We start from the raw sequence: 16,062 nt of genomic DNA on the forward strand, positions 1-16,062 counted from the left end.
GCACTATGGCTGTACAATGTCACCAGAGATATATCGTACGATTCGATATTTGTGAGTAACTTCCAATGTAGCCCTGCTCGTCGAGATGCTGACCGTAACTCAGATTCTTCTTCTATCACAGATCGAAGTAAACGTCGCTATCATCTCCGCCTCGGTTCCAGCCTTACGACCACTTCTCCGCAACACTTCTCTAGACTTTAGTCAGCCGGAAGCGTATGGTAGCGGCTATCGACGTACAGTCAGCAGTGGATCCACCATTAATGGCCGAAGTGATCGCAATCTGATTGAGTCTAGCGGTCAAATTTCGCTTCTCTCGATGGAGAGGTGTAGGCCGGTGATAGAACGGAATACCTCATGCGGAAGAGGAATGAATAGAACGAGCCAGGATTCAGATCTAAAGGACGATGGTATCACGAGGACAACGGAGACAACGATAGAATTTGAGCAGATGCCTACTGACACCCTCCCACCCAGCAGGCGTTGGATGACTACAAGGCATTTGAATGGTACACGGTAGAAAACAACATGTGACACACTACACAGTATAACGACTTTGACTTGTAGGATCATGGAAACGTCAATATCAATGAATTGACCATTTGTTTAAGCTTCAGACTTGACTTGAAAACCTCTTCCTACATTACACGCGCCAGAAAGATCGCATCAAGCAAGGAGGCAAAATGACGCATCTCAAAACCACAGTCGCTGTGCGTTCTGAACTTCCGCATAACAAAGACCCATTATTTCACGCCACAGCTGCCTCGTGGTACCATGCTCAAAGAAGAAGCATCAACATGCCGGGAGCTAGTCCAAGAGCCCCGATCGTAAATAAGAACATCTCCCCAAAGCCTGAGGCACTTCCAACGCGAAGGTTGGCAGCAGCGCCGGAGAATTCTGCTGGAGTGGAGGTACTAGGCGATGCACTGGTGGTAGTTGATGTAGCAACCTTCGAGGATGTCACATCTTCTGAAGATGTGGTCGCCCTTGATGACGACGAGGCAACCCTAGATGTCGATGCAGGGGCCAAAGTCGAACTCGGTAGTGGTGTTGCCTCAACCGTAGGCGTCTCTGACTGTGTCTCTAGAGCAACGCTGATCGAGGCACTGATAGATTCGGCCGCAGAATTGGCGGCGCCCACATCCGATGCTGTCAGCGAGAAGGTGGTGTAGTACGTCGTTTCCGTGGATGTGATCTCGTAGGAAGCCTCGAAGTAATAGTAGTAGTAATAGGTATAGTAGTATGTCAACGAGTAGGTGTACCACGAGTAGTCGACAACAACAGGATCTGGGATTGAGGTTGCGGATGGTGCTGGTGTAATGGAAGCAGAAGGTGGATCGCTTTGGTCAATGCGAGGGACTTCAGAGTATCCGTCAGGGCAGGTCTCGCCAGGTAGGTGATAGTAGTCGCCTGTGCAGCATGTACCAGTAGGTGGGATGCATGGAAGATCGCCTGATAGTATTAGTCTGGGGCATGGCTCAATTGGAAAGGGTATTCACCAGGGCATACTGGAATCCATCCAGGTGAGTTGCACTCTTGAAGCTGACGAGGAGAAACGCCAGGCGCTTCCTTGAGAGGTCCCGCTTTGCCAGCGAATACGGAGTACGAGAAAGCGCTCAACAGCACTAGCGAATGAACGAGCATGATTGCTAATAAAAAACCGACTCTTTATGGAAACAAGAAATGATGATGATGAGTGAGATGGCTGTTGAGGTCCGCTGGTGAAACAACAGAATAGCCTTCTCAGCCTTCAGCAACCCCAGACTTTATACTACCATGCCGCCAAAAGAGCAGTAAACACAGCCTACCTGACAGCCTGCCTGGCAGCCTTCCGTGATCGCAGATGTCAGCTCTTCATCTCCACTGCTGCGGTTGTGCAATATCATGCTTGGCGACATGTCGTTGTTCCAGGAACTTCGCCAATAGGCCTTATTACGGCACGCCACGAGAATGAAGTGTACAACGCCACAACAGTCCCATTGGCGGCCCATGGACGATGCGAGAAATGCGAGGAAACACGTGAAGTGTACCTGGGGGCCAAAATCGGATTGGCCAATTAGCTATGACCTTGGTCGCTACACAATATTGAAAATAGTGCTGTAGGTCGTATAAACCTTCAGCCGCAGTCCCTAGACGGTGAAGATGTCCCTTGTACAGACCGGAAAGTTTGGGGCAAGCAAGTATGCCTTGCGCCAAGGTGGTTGAAGAGCTCTTGCTGCGGCGAGGCGTGTACCTAGGTATTGTCACAAGCAGCCTACAATGACCACCATCTGAGCTTCCTTGATTTAGAGGACGCCATGATCTGCACAACTGCTCCAGTAGGATCGTTGGTGATTCTTCACTTTATGGTTTGTTAGGACGCGCTCGTCGATGCGCGCCCACAGTGAGCCACGAGGGTTCAAGGCGAGGTCGCGGTGTGCATCATGTTGATAGCGTGAGGGAGCCAGACAGACCGCTGCTCCAAGTCGCACATGCATTTTGCTCAAATGCTGAAGAGCGTGACCTCGTGATGCGAGATCTGCCGAGAAGATAGCAGAAGATGATCAGACTTGGATCTGGCACACAATAGTCGTGGTGCTGGCATGAAAATGATTGCATACGAACCCAGAGCCGATGCATTGCCTGGCGTCCGATTATCCTGTGTGTCGCACTCCTGAGGGCGCGCAGGTCGTATGGCTTCCCGTGTTAACGATCGGGGGCTGCAGCAGAGCTGTGAGTAGAGAGAAAAGAAAAAGAAGATAGACCTGAAAGAGATGACTAAGCTTTGCGATGAGACGTGGATGTGAAAGTCGATGGCTCATGTGATGGCGTTCTCCGAGCGACCGGGGCCGGCCGCGTATCTCAGTCTTGCAGGGTCCAAGGTCACGACCCGACCGTTCGCCATCGCGTGTCCCCCACTTTCGCAAACACAACGCCTGCTTGCGACCAGATGGGTTTCTTCGCAAACTCTCCTACTTCTCTCTTCGCTCCAGGCGGATACGGCTGACGAGTCCCGCGTGTCCGATGCCACGCAACACACCAAGCACCATGGGCGAGGCAGCACATGCAAGCTACAACAATGCCATCGAAGAGCTGCGCGCAAAGGAGTACCCCATGCTGCAGGGTAAGTTGGTAGAGTATCCTCGTGGGCCTATGCTTACTTATCAGACACGACGTACCTGGACCATGCCGGCACCACGCTCTACTCCAAATCGCTGATCGAGCGCTTCTCGGCCGACATGATGGCGAACCTCTACGGCAACCCCCATTCCGCCTCCAATGCCTCCCAACTGACGACGCGGCGAATCGAAGATGTGCGGCTGCGCCTCTTACAAATGTTCAACGCCGACCCCCAAGAGTTCGACGTCGTCTTTGTTGCCAACGCCACTGCTGGGATCAAGCTGGTCATGGATGCATTCCGAGATCACGACGAAGGATTCTGGTACGGCTATCACAGGGACGCGCATACGAGTCTGATAGGGGTACGCGAGGCAGCGAAGGAGCATCGATGTTTCGCTTCGGATGGCGAGGTCAATGACTGGATTGACGCCCAAGACACTGGAGTTGGGTCGCCACAGCTGTTTGCATATCCAGCGCAGTCCAACATGAACGGGCGTCGCCTGCCGTTGGACTGGTCACACCGCATGCGTACGGGCAAAAGAAAGCGTGTCTACACCCTGTTGGATGCTGCGGCACTTGTCTCAACGTCGCCTCTTGACCTCGGGAATCCTGACGAGGCCCCCGACTTTACGGTATTGAGCCTGTACAAGATATTTGGCTTTCCCGACCTGGGCGCCCTGATAGTCAGGCAAGCATCAGCGTCGGTTTTCGACAAGCGACGCTACTTCGGTGGCGGCACAGTCGAAATGGTCGTGTGCTTGAAAGAGCAATGGCACGCCAAGAAGGCGGACGCATTACACGAAAGATTGGAAGACGGCACTCTTCCGATACATAGTATCATGGCGCTTGATAGCGCCATGGCCGTCCACAAGGAGCTCTACACCTCATTGGACAGGATTTCGAGCCACACCACCTATCTCGCCCGGCAGCTGTACGAGAGACTTTCATCGTTACGGCACGGGAATGGCGAAGACGTCTGCCACGTGTACAAAGACCCAGCCTCCAACTACGGAGATTCGCTTACCCAGGGCCCAGTTGTTGCGTTCAATCTTCGCAACCAATGCGGAGGCTGGGTGAGCAATGCAGAGGTGGAGAAGCTGGCTGCAATCAAGAACATCCAACTCAGGACCGGCGGACTCTGCAATCCCGGTGGTGTTGCCTCATCGCTAGGATTGGCACCCTGGGAGATGCGAGAGAATTTTTCTGCCGGGCAGCGGTGCGGTAACGATAACGATATCCTGCGTGCGAAGCCGACCGGCATGATACGCGTCAGCTTTGGAGCGATGAGTACCCTATCGGATGTGGACAAGTTTGTTGGCTTCGTGCGCGAATTCTTCGTTCAGGAACGCCAGCTGCTGGACACGTCTCCAATGATGTCTGCTGCTGTAGAGCCACCAACTCAAAGTCGCTTGCACGTGGAGAGCCTATCTGTCTACCCTATCAAGAGTTGTGCGGGGTTCAGCGTACCGCCCGGTAGTGCATGGGAGGTGCGCCCAGAGGGTCTTGCGTGGGATCGCGAGTGGTGTTTGGTTCATCAGGGCACCGGAGCCGCACTGAGTCAAAAGCGCTACCCAAAGATGGCTCTCATACGTCCCAGTATCGACCTCGAGAAAGGACTCCTACGGGTGAGCTTAGTAGGCGCTCTGCAGAATACAACAGATATGCATGAGATCACTGTGCCTCTCTCCGCGGATCCACGAATGTTCACCGACGGAGGTATATACAAAGACGCAAGAGCCAAGGTCTGCGGAGATTCTATCGAAGCAAAGACCTATAGGTCGAGCGACGTATCGGCATTCTTTACGCGGGCTCTTGGGGTGGCCTGTCACCTTGCACGCTTCCCTGCTGCTAGCAACGGGAGCGCCACCTCAAGACACTCCAAAGCGCATCTGCAAAAGTACCAGAAGGCGGGCGCTATGCGAGTACCCGGCGCTTTCCCAGAAACGGTTCCCATTACGCCCGGCGCGTGCGTTTCGAAGCCAATCTTACTAGCAAATGAGAGTCCCATCCTTACTATATCACGATCGAGCCTCAACCGCCTTAATGAACTGATCAAGGCAGAGGGCGGTAAAGCGGCGCAAGCAGAGGTGTTCAGAGCCAACATCGTGGTTGCGGAGAACCCAGCGTACCCGCCTGGGCTGGAAGACCCGTATGCGGAAGACGACTGGCGCTACCTCCAGATTGGCCATCAGTACTTTGAGATGCTAGGAGCGTGTCGCAGATGCCAAATGGTCTGCATTGACCAGCAAACCGCCGAAAGAAACCAGGAACCCTTTGTAACGCTCTCCAAAACACGACGTTTTGATGGTCGCGTATACTTTGGAGAGCATACCTGTCATGTACCCTGGGACAATGTGCCATCCCCTCTAAGGCAGAACCCCACCATCACGGTCGGCGATGCAGTAAGCCCTATTAGAGAGGATGAGATACACCAGAACAGCCACCTGCAGGCCCTCGTAGGTTGAGCCACCCAGGCCGCCCAAGGACCAACTCTCTACCCTTGTTGGTACGCGACATAGCTGAGTATGCTTCGAGGCCACACGGCCGCAGCGTTCGCGCGTGGCTTCAGATGGTATACAGCAGGAGACGGTCATTGGCCAGGTAGCTATGTACAGTGTAACAGAGATTAGACGGGCGGGTCGCCGAGCACACGGCCATGAAGCAGTTCAGACGTTGATGTAGGCAACGTGATAGGCATACACAATTCACGGGAAGGCCCATGTGTAAGCGCTGGTAGTGATGTTTCAACGGCGAACCAGAGTCAGGTGTCTGGTACGTAAGAAAGGTGGCAGATGGCATGAGACGGAAGCGCGCGCGCCCTCCGAAGCAACATAGACATAGACAGCGGCTGCAAGCAAGACATAAAATCGTCTAATGCTCCCACGAGATGAGACGCACAGCTTGCACACAGCTTCAATCTATTTCCAGCAACATCGTTCATGAGGCACATTCCTTTGCTTGCTACTTTGCCTTGATCTGACGCCAACGTCTCATCAGCTCGTCTCAGAATCTCTTACCGGGCAAACTACCAGGTCGCCACGTTCAGCTTCAGATTACGAGCTTGCCTCCCGCACATCGACACCGCACATCACACACCGAAAGCTACGCGGCGAATCAGGCGCGCTTTCAGGCCGGTCAGAGTCTCGAGACCTGCAGGGGCTGAACAAATCACACATCTTGTTTCAGCGTTGGGCAGCGAATCGAATCCCTGTGGAGGTGTTCGCCAGTGCACGGGGCTGCATATCCTAGTCCTCGGCGCTTAGAGAACGCTGGGACGCTTCGCGCCCAAAATAACCGGACACGACCCATACAGCGGCCAACAACAACAGCGCATCCGCGCCAAGCTAGTGTCATAGTACATACAATAAACACTCTCGTCCCCAGGCGCCAAACGGTACCTGTCTGCCTGCCTCGCTCTCTCACCCCTCCACTTTGCTGTGGAAGAAGGCATAGCACAGCTTGCAGTAATACCGACCAGGATCCAAGTCATTCGTTCACCACCACGGTATATTCAACACCATGGCTGCCACCGACTCCAAGCCGACGCTGTCTACGCTCAAGACGCCCATGTCTGCCACCTACCCCTCGGAACTCAGGTCGCCCATGATAACCTCAGCAACCACTCCCATCTTTGCCAACATCAAGCGCGAGGATTCAGATCTCAAGACACCCATCACGCCACCAACAGCCTACCTGGAATTCCTCAAGAACTTGTCACCTGTTCTCTCAAGCCCAATGTCCACTGGTACCAGCTCCAAGTTCGTCTTCGGTGACAGTCGCCCCACCTCAGTAACATCATCAGCCTCCAGCGCGTCCTTCACATCGACATCAGCCCCAGTAGACAAGGACAAGGACTCGCCAGCAACTTCAAGATCCAGCAGCTGCAGCAGGTGCGACACCACCAAGGACGAGCCACCAATGTCTGCACCACCAACCAAGCTCCAGACCGTCACTATCCCACCACCATCACCCTTCACGCGGCCCCATTCAGCGCGGACACCCCGCCTTTACATCCCCCAATCACCCTATTCGCCCGCTGCAGTACGGTCACCAGCAAGCGCAAAGTCCATCCAATCACCATTTTCTGCCGTCTCCTCGCCCAAAACCTGGGATGCGGATAAGAAGACTGGCCGGTCAAGGCGCGTTAGCGTGCGCGAAGTCGTTACACGGACAGTGACATATAGTCGCACACCAGTCGACGCGAAAGCTCCACAGTTTCCGCAAATTGACCCCGCACCCCGCGGCAAGAGGAGGAAGGTCGAGTAGAGATGCGCCATCGTTGCGCAAACTACCGCTTCAGAACTGGCCCCAGCATGGGCACCCGCCTAGTGCTACACCACGATACTCTTCCAAGCTCTGCCCTGGTGCATACCGTAACGCTTTGAATTCCCATTCGCCAAACGTTTACTATTTTACATTATACACGACTTACAACCATCCAACCCGGCCACTTCAACTAATATCTCGGGTCCAGGCGATCCGAATCGCAACCATTATCTTCAACCATCATCATCCAACATCAATCACGACCGCGACATACCAACCCATCACACCATGAACACCTCTCCCACTTTTCCTATGTTTACTACCCCACATCAATAGGGAGCGACGTTATGGCCACGTCACTTCCCTCTCACGACCCTGTCACGGCGGAAAACATGTCTTCGGCGTTGGGGCTTCACCATTACATTTTACCACATTTTACTAGCGGATACCAATATACAGCGGGCGGGAATGCGCCGGCGCTGTTTGATTGGCTAAGCGAGTACGGAGATTACCTCTTCAATCTACTCGAGAGAGGCGACCAAAGGACGATGCACGCACGCGCGCGCACGCACGCACGCAAGGTTTCCTACTTGCCATGTGGGTGCGTTGCATGCAGGTTTGACTGGTACTGCAGGTGTGTGGACATCTGGAACGCGCCCTTGTGGTGATAGGGTGGGCGGTAAAAGACACGAAAACAATAGCTCTTGCCGCCGTACTCGATTCACCTTGGGCGAAGCTAGCGAGGTCAGATGAGTGGCTTCTCCACTTGCAGTTCCAGGTTTCCCAAGTCGCTGCAGTATCAGTACTAGCCCAGAGAGAGAAAGAGAGCGAGAGAAATGAAACATGATAACCTACTATTCAAACTATGTTCTCTTGTGCACAATACCACATGTTGATCTCGATTGATTTTCGCGGCGGAACTAACTACGATGGGGTATGCAAAGGTATACTACACAAGATCCCTACACATAGAACCACACACCGCTCGGTCACGCCGGCCGGTGAGAGAGAGGAAATCAATCGAACGAGCCTCCTCTGGTGGTCGGTCTGCCATTTGCTGTTTTGGCAGACCGCCTTGTGACGCGGACACGCATACCCGCCGTAAGAAGCCAATATTTCCCCAGATAACGCATGGCAATCTATATGCGCTTAGTCTGCCCAAACACCCTCCACTGGACGTTAGCCACCCTCGACGTAACAGGCCACGACCTTTCATCTTTCAATATTTTTCTTTTCTTCTTTTTTTTTCGCCTCGGCAGGAGCATGCAAACCACCTCGCCAATCATACATGTATGCTGCCGGACATGTCAATATCCGCCCCCCAGTGTTCTCGTGGCGGTGCTGCGCAACTACAGTAAACAGGGCGGAAAAGGGCGCACGGTACGCTACCCGTTTGCCGCGTAGGTATGCAACGCAGCTGTCATGTCATGTCATGAGGGAAAAAAGCAAGCAAAGAAAGCTCAGGCCCAAAGGCTTCCCAAGGCTGCGTAACCTTCCCGCTTCTTCTAGCTCGGTATGGCGAGTTGGCCAGTGAAAAGGACGAGATGGGGTGCGCAGGGATGCCACAGGGGTGGGGTGGGCGCTTAACCAGGGCTGTGGAGACGGGTGGCGCTAGGTGGGCTTGGGGTCGCCGATTGCTCACGTTTGATCATGTGAAGGTGGGCAGGAATGGGGATGCGGATGAGGTTGCGGATGGAGCTATTGAGATTTGCTAGGGTGGTATTTGGAGGTTGGAGTTGAGGCGGTGGAGGTAAGTTGGAGAGTAGGTGTTTCTTGTTGATGAGGTAAGTGGGTGGGTGCTGCGCGTGCAAATAGATCAACGCACACACACCAGCCACACGGGAGCAACGTTGATGATCGGAAAGGTAGCAGCAATCCCTCGCGGAGCAGCACGCCGCTAACCATGCTCTCACATCTATTTTCCATCTCCCCAATCCCCTTCTTTCAGATACTTGGTTTCATGACCCCTCGTGTCAATAAATCCTTCCATACGCGACAGCACTGAATATACCGCCGGAACAGCGCCGAGCCGCGTCTCTTACGCATAATCTTCCCTTTCGCTTTCGAACAAGACAAGCCCACATCCCCAGCGGCACCTGCCCATTCCACACTGCCGCGGCTCAAAAATAGCAGAGAGAGGCGGTCTACGCCGTACGCGCTCCAGCGCGCTTGCTCTGACTCATGAGAAGTCGTGCCGCAAGAAGGGTCAGTCATCGGTGTGCCTTCATCCCCAGCGGCGTCGCGGCACAGAAGACCAGAGCGAAGGCCTTGGATGTGTCAGACGCGCTTAAATGGATTCCCAAGTCCATGGCTGAGGGGCGATGGATGTGGTTATTACCACGCCTCGTAGGCCGTTGGTCCCTTTGTGAATGAGTCACGGCGTCGTAGTGTGGTATTGGATTTGGAAACCAACTGTCCAGGGTTCGGATGGGAACCTTCCGGTATGGCTACCTGCCCGGAGACTTTTCCTGCACACATATCTGCCTGGACAATCTAAACGGAGAAGACCGCTGCAACAGGCCTGTGTTATAAACTCCACGCTTGTCATGTCAACCTGCGATCAACAGTCATAGCAGGGCGATGGGCGTCATGCATATCAATCACATAGCCTCCTCGTTGTGCATGCAAGCGGGAGGACTATCAAATCTGCCGTTGGAACTCAATCGTTATGCTTGCATGGAGATCGCTCCATCGTCATTTTATGGACTGTGCCTCGTGCTTGCAGATTGTTTCTTGCAGAGCTAGTACCAAGATGGAGCCCGGCACATAGGGCTGGAAATTTGGCATCTCGCGAGAAATGAACGCCTGATGCTGCGGGTCGAGATCAGGCGGCCGAGTGGAGGCGATGAGCTGCGCCTCGGCTGACTGAAGCGAAGGAAGAGGGCGGTTTATAGATCATGGGTTGTGATGCACGGTTTCTGTCTCTCGTACGTAAGTGGTGGGATGTTGGGCTGATACCGCGTTGGATTCCGATGATTGTGAGACAATGTCTGATGCTCGAAGTGAAGGAATGTACCCACAGTGAGAGAGAGAGTCCAAGAGAAAGTGCTATGCCTGTTGAAGCTCACAGGCTTCGAGCGACTAGGACGGAAAGATCGCCAAAATGTACAGCTCGATGTGACGTGACATGACATCAAGAATCGAATTAACCAAAGTTCAGAGTCTACTATTCTACTATGAATACACGTGAGGTCTAAAGACGATCAATAGTCCCATCTACGGAGCGTCGACCATGTCCTACATGCTCAAGTGCCCTCTGAGCTTCTCCAACACCCCAGCAACAACCTTCTCGTTCTTGCCTTCCTGCCTCTTACTCTCCCTTGTCGCAACCTTCTCCAACTGCTTGGCCACATCCTTGTTCTCTTCAGCCTGCCAATACGATTCCGAGCGTTCTACAAACCGTACGAAAGCTTCTAGCACAACTTCTTTCCCTTCCCAGCTCTTGCCACTCAGAGCCTTGTCTAGTACAGGCCAGATGACCTTCGCAGTGACGGGCTCGATCTTTTCGCTACCGACGGCGTTGGTGATTTGCAAGACACAATCAGCGATGGTCTTGGCGGCTGTGTGTTTGATGGCCCACTGCCTGCTTTCTAGATGTGTTTCAGAGAGAGTGAGAATTTCTTTGAGATAAAGAGAGACGGTGCGTGAACCTGCGACATGATCATCCCATGTCTCTGTGAAGCTCTTGCGTACTTGCTCTTCCGAGTCGTGCTTAGCCAGGAAGATGAATGGAAGCAGGTCTGACGCAAACGATGTGAAGCGGTCGGTAGCGTACGATGAGATGGCACGCATGATATCCGCGGCGAGTAGGCGGTTCCTGTCACTGTTTTCTTCAGACTCAAAGTACAGCTTGTGTACGAAGGTGACGGTGGCAACGATCTGTTTATCTGAAGCGAGCCGTGCAAGATAGCCAGCTGCAGCCGCATACGAGGAGCTGACGGTCTCATTGCGGTCGTGTATCTGCTTCTGGATCAACTTGAGGAAGCTGTCGGCGTATGGGTTGAACAAGAAGCGATGTCGTGTAGCCAGAGTGACGAGGACCCTCGAACATCCCACCTTCGACGGCAAACCAACTGCGTTTTTCATCGCAGCCTCAATGCGGGGCACAAGAGCTGCCATGGTGTCTGCGTCTGCAAGGTCAAGGCAGCGCTCTACCGATTCGGTCAATGGTGATGAGCGCACGCTTGCAAGCCGCATGTCGTCTATCTTTTGCTCCGTGAGGTTGTACTTGCTGGCGTTGAGATGTACGTAGTTGACGGCTTCGGGCTCTAAGCTACTGAGTAGTCCGAGCAGACGTTCCACGAGCTCCGGAACGTGGGGATTAAGTGTTTTGGCGTTGCTCTTCTTGACGATCTGAAGCAAGGTGTGCACTGAGAACATACGGACCTCTTCAGCCGAAGACTCCAAGCCACTGGTGGAGAAGAGGAAGGGTATGACACGTTCGAGCTGGATGGTTGCGGATTTGTTTGACGCATCACCGGCTTCGAGGGAACGAGTGAGTATGCCAGTGAGGACACGGGCGAGAGATGCTGCTGCGACGCGGACGGTTTCCTTGATGTCATCGAGAACCTTGAAGGTCTTTCCCCAAATGGCGTCAAGATATTTCTCGTACTATTCGAAGTTATCAGTATGCTTGTTGTGTTGTACTGCGATTCCCTAACCTTTTCAATGCTTCGTCCTTGTACGAGGTCCGCGATAGCTGCGCAAGAAGCCTGACGAACGCGCCACTCCTTCGTGAGTATGCTGACTAGAAGATCGTCCATTATTGCGTCAAAATGTTTGTCGATGGTCGCCGAGGAGTCCTTGACGAGCGCGTTCCAAATGTCGTTCATCGAGCGTTGCACATTCGTGTTTGGATCGAACCTGAGTCCATGTTAGAATATGATGTCGTCAAAACGTTCAGCAGGTGTCTAGTAGGTCAGCGAACATACCGATATCGATAGAGCTTCGGGTAAAGCTTGGGGTTTTGGGCGAGATATCCGTCGACACTTGAATCGGAGAAGATGTTACTCAGGCCAAAGCGACCAAAAGCGGCTCTGCTTGACCAGATGGAATTATTCGATGCCATTGACATGAAACGGTATACCAAACTTGAATCTCCAACCTCAGCTGCCAGGTTCAGGATATCCTTGTAAGTCGTGATGGACCCGTCTCCAGTGGGCAGCGCACCAGGCTCGAAAAGCTGAGTATCGTCCGTAACAGTACCAGCCATCTTAGACTTGTTGTCCGAGAAAGAGCCTACTAGATCGCGGACGAGGTCATCTTTGAGTTGGCGATCACCCTTCTCATACACCAACCCTAGTCCTCGCGAAGCTGCTTCCTGAACAACCTCATCGCGATCAGAGAGACAGTTCTTGAACGCTACCTGGCATTGGCCAAGGTAACTTTGCATCTCGGGCTTGTGACCACAGTACTGTAGGAGACACAGTAACCATATCACAGAAGCTTTCTTCAGTGAGGGTTTGGTCTGCACGCAACCCTTCAACGTCCTTTCCAAAACTGCCCCAAGCGTCTTCTCACGCTTAGGTCCAGATGGTGTCTGTAGGGGCGCATCCCATGGGTCTTGCGGTTGGTTGGGATGTAGAATGTCGAGTTCGGAAGTCAGAGCTTTCGAGTCCCAGCCACTGGCGAAGCAGCTCAGAGCTTCACCAACTGAAAAGTGTACTTCCGGCTGACGGACCTCATGTAGCTCATATAGCTTGTCACCGATGGCCTTGTATTCTATAGCTTCCTCAGCTTCGGCTCCAGTCTCCTCTGTGATCATGGATAGATGACCTAAGGCCATGATGGCACTGGTCGTGCCTGTCTTGGCGGAATCATATATTTGTTGCGCAATGTCTTCGACCTTTGCGTACTTGGACAGCAACGAGGGGGTGATAACGTAGAAAAGACTGAGTTGATCGATGCAAGAGAAGGCTGCACCCTTCAAAGTCGCGTCCCGAGAGTCCTTCATGATCTCTACTACTGATTGTAACAGTTGTTGAATGGGATGATCATCAGTTATCGTTGCAGATGCTGCTCCACTTCTCCAGAACGCTCTGCTGTAGTAGTAGCCAAGTGCTAATATGATGCCGCTTATCTGATTGATATCAGCACCGACAGCCGACTTCCAAGTGCTGAGCTTGTCGAAAAAGACTACTTGAGCGGACTGAAGAGCGTCTTGATCAATGCTATCGTGCGATGCTAGCAAGCCATACGCGTGGGCGGCGGCAAGTCGCCGCCCAGTGTTGTTAGCTATGATAGAGGGCTGCAAAGCGCGGAAGTCTCGGACAACGTTGGCTTGAACCCAGTGCTGCTGCGGTAGTAAAGATAGCATTCGCACGAAAGAAGTGCCAATGTCGCCAATGTCACTAACATCGTCTTTTGTGAGTCTGTCAAAACTGGCTCGTAATATCACTGCGAGCGATCGAGCGTGGGCTTTGTCTGCCGCATATGCACGGAACGCTTGCCGAGCGCGCATGTCCGTAGTCATCTGGGCATCAAGCTTCCTGTCCCAATCTTCCGGAATTTCTTCACCCATCTCTTTGTCATGTAGCGCAGACTGCATCGCGACGCTAGAACAGAAGCTGATGACAATCGGTAGAGCTCCAGGGTATTGCTGGTAGAAGTGTTGTATCTGAACAAGAGCATCCTCTGACTCGTCGATATCCATCGCGTCTTCATCCTGCCCTTGCTGAACGATAATAAAGTTGACCAGCTTGTCGAAGTCCGGAAACACCAATGTGCTTTGTTCGCGTTCGCCGGGTGGGGTATTGGACATTCTGAACCAGTAGGGATCGAGACCACGTCGTCCTTCCTCTATGACCTCATGCCTTTCGGAAGCCCCTCCACTGACAGCGAGAATGTCGATCCATCGCGCCAGCACATCCTCATACGGAAGACAACGGTTTGCAAATCGTGTCGCAACATAACGTGTGCTTCTTGTAAACCGATCTGAAGCTGGCGTGTTGTGTTGATCTACAGACGCGTATCTAAGTAGTATCTGCCGGAACCTGGGCATGACAGAAGGATCGAAAGGTTTCGAAAATGCGCCGAGTACTGAAGATAAGGCTTCCTCTATACTTACAGCTACGTCCTTTCCTGCCGAATCCTCACGGAGAGATCGAAACAAGAACTCTAACAAGTCCAGGGACGGTTCTAGGAGTATCTTTTCGGGGGCAGCCTTCGCCAACAGTCCGATGGTCTCATAGCCATAGCCTCGTAGCTCCATATCTTGGTCATGATCTGGAGTTGGCCAGCCTTGATCTTGGATGAAGGCCCTCAGGTTCCCTACCAGACTTTCAGCAACCTGGGAAAGGTCGGAGGACTGTCCACGACGTGCAACGAAGTTGACTAGTGAGAAGATAGCTGAGCGAAACTTGGAAGCTTCCCTCCCTGCTGTCTTGTTTGTCGCATTCAGTTCTGGTGAGAGAAGGCCTTCTTCAACGAGCCTCGCTATTTGCCGTGGGTATGCAGTGCACCTGACAGATCTTGACAAGACGTTGAGTATCCTGATTTGTAGTGGTGTCTTTACCGGCAACGATCCAGTCGTCGAGCTCGAGCCAAAGTAGAGTTCGAACAGAGATTCCACAACTTCTGGTTGTTCAAGATCCTTGGATAGCATTACACGTTTCAGAGTGTCCTCGCCAACCTCAGATATCCGGGAGTTGGTATCTGCAGATGCGAATAGTGCTGGCAAGAACTTTTCATCTTCTTTGAACAGCCCACTTGCCATGAAGCGCGTGACCAGGGCTTTTGTTTCAGTCAAATTTAGGCCTGCATCGGAGGTGGGATCCCAGGCATCTGGCTTGCCCTGTAGCGTCAAGAACTTGTAGTCTTCGACAGATAAACCCGGACAACGCAACGTGGCTTGGGCCTGAGGGTTACTCTCTCGCACGATGCTTAGCATGAGTAGTTTCCCAAACCATTTTGAGAGGAAGGCCGCATCGTCATCGGAAAGGCCCAAAGTTGACCTCAGCTCATCGTCCTCCTTGCTGCCGCGGAGGGGCAGTTTGAAATGGACCAGAAGACGTAGAATGAGATGTAGCAGCTGAGAAGCATGCTGTTCCGACTTTTCAAAGTCTTTGGCGATGCCTTGCAGCAGGATAGGAAGAAGCTCCAATCGTTCGGCGACTGTAAGCCGCGATATGCCTTGCTGAATGTAAAGGATGTCGAAATGGCGTATGAGAGAGATGTCGGGATTCTCTTTATACTGCTTTAGAAGAGCACTCACAGGGAGCTTGATGTCTCTGCGGTGTTACGTTAGTGCACCACTTTGTCGGGCGAGGATGAAAGCGTACTGTGACTTTATGCGGGTGTTGATGTGTTGGCAGATGGAGATGACCTTGTTCCGCACAGCAACGCTATCTGAGCCGAGTTTGAGCAGTAGTGGAGAGAGATAGACTTTTAGCAAGTCCTCAAGCTTCTTCTCGGAGCTAGCAAGCGCAATGCGCATCTCGACTTTGCCCACCAGAGCAAGCTCTTTGGCTTCGGGGGTTTGTTCTGACGCCATGGCGCGATGTGATGTGATGGGACTATGGTATGAGGGTGCTGGTCAACAAACGCGAGTCTTATGGCAGGCGCAGCAGGCAGACGCGGATGGCGTGGCTCATGGGCGGCAGGAGGACTGGATGACCAAGCGATGCAGCGTCGTAGTGTCCTGGGCCTCTCCGTCCGTGATTGCCACATGTGGTGTCGGACATTCACAGCGACAGGGGTGGG

The 16,062-nt window shown here is 52.9% G+C and overlaps 3 protein-coding genes across 3 annotated transcripts; 2 read left to right on the plus strand and 1 right to left on the minus strand.

Moving 5' to 3' along the window:
* Nucleotides 1-3,024: 3,024 nt before the first annotated feature.
* J4E93_007267 (uncharacterized protein) lies at nt 3,025-5,561 on the plus strand (the record flags this gene model as incomplete). Its single annotated transcript, XM_049345177.1, has 2 exons — nt 3,025-3,100; nt 3,145-5,561. The coding sequence occupies 2 exons, from the start codon at nt 3,025-3,027 to the stop codon at nt 5,559-5,561; spliced, it is 2,493 nt and encodes an 830-aa protein (XP_049197407.1).
* A 1,054-nt stretch (nt 5,562-6,615) lies between these two features.
* Nucleotides 6,616-7,362, plus strand: J4E93_007268 (uncharacterized protein; the record flags this gene model as incomplete). Its single annotated transcript, XM_049345178.1, has 1 exon — nt 6,616-7,362. The coding sequence occupies one exon, from the start codon at nt 6,616-6,618 to the stop codon at nt 7,360-7,362; it is 747 nt and encodes a 248-aa protein (XP_049197408.1).
* A 3,237-nt stretch (nt 7,363-10,599) lies between these two features.
* Nucleotides 10,600-15,853, minus strand: J4E93_007269 (uncharacterized protein; the record flags this gene model as incomplete). The annotated part of the gene is made up of 4 exons (XM_049345179.1): nt 10,600-11,973; nt 12,024-12,225; nt 12,294-15,590; nt 15,642-15,853. 4 exons carry the CDS (start codon nt 15,851-15,853, stop codon nt 10,600-10,602), a joined length of 5,085 nt encoding a protein of 1,694 aa, XP_049197409.1.
* Between the last annotated feature and the right edge of the window lie 209 nt (nt 15,854-16,062).

This window comes from Alternaria ventricosa, assembly GCF_023758065.1.
Source record: "Alternaria ventricosa strain BMP 2768 chromosome Unknown scaffold_13, whole genome shotgun sequence".
NCBI lineage: Eukaryota > Fungi > Ascomycota > Dothideomycetes > Pleosporales > Pleosporaceae > Alternaria > Alternaria ventricosa.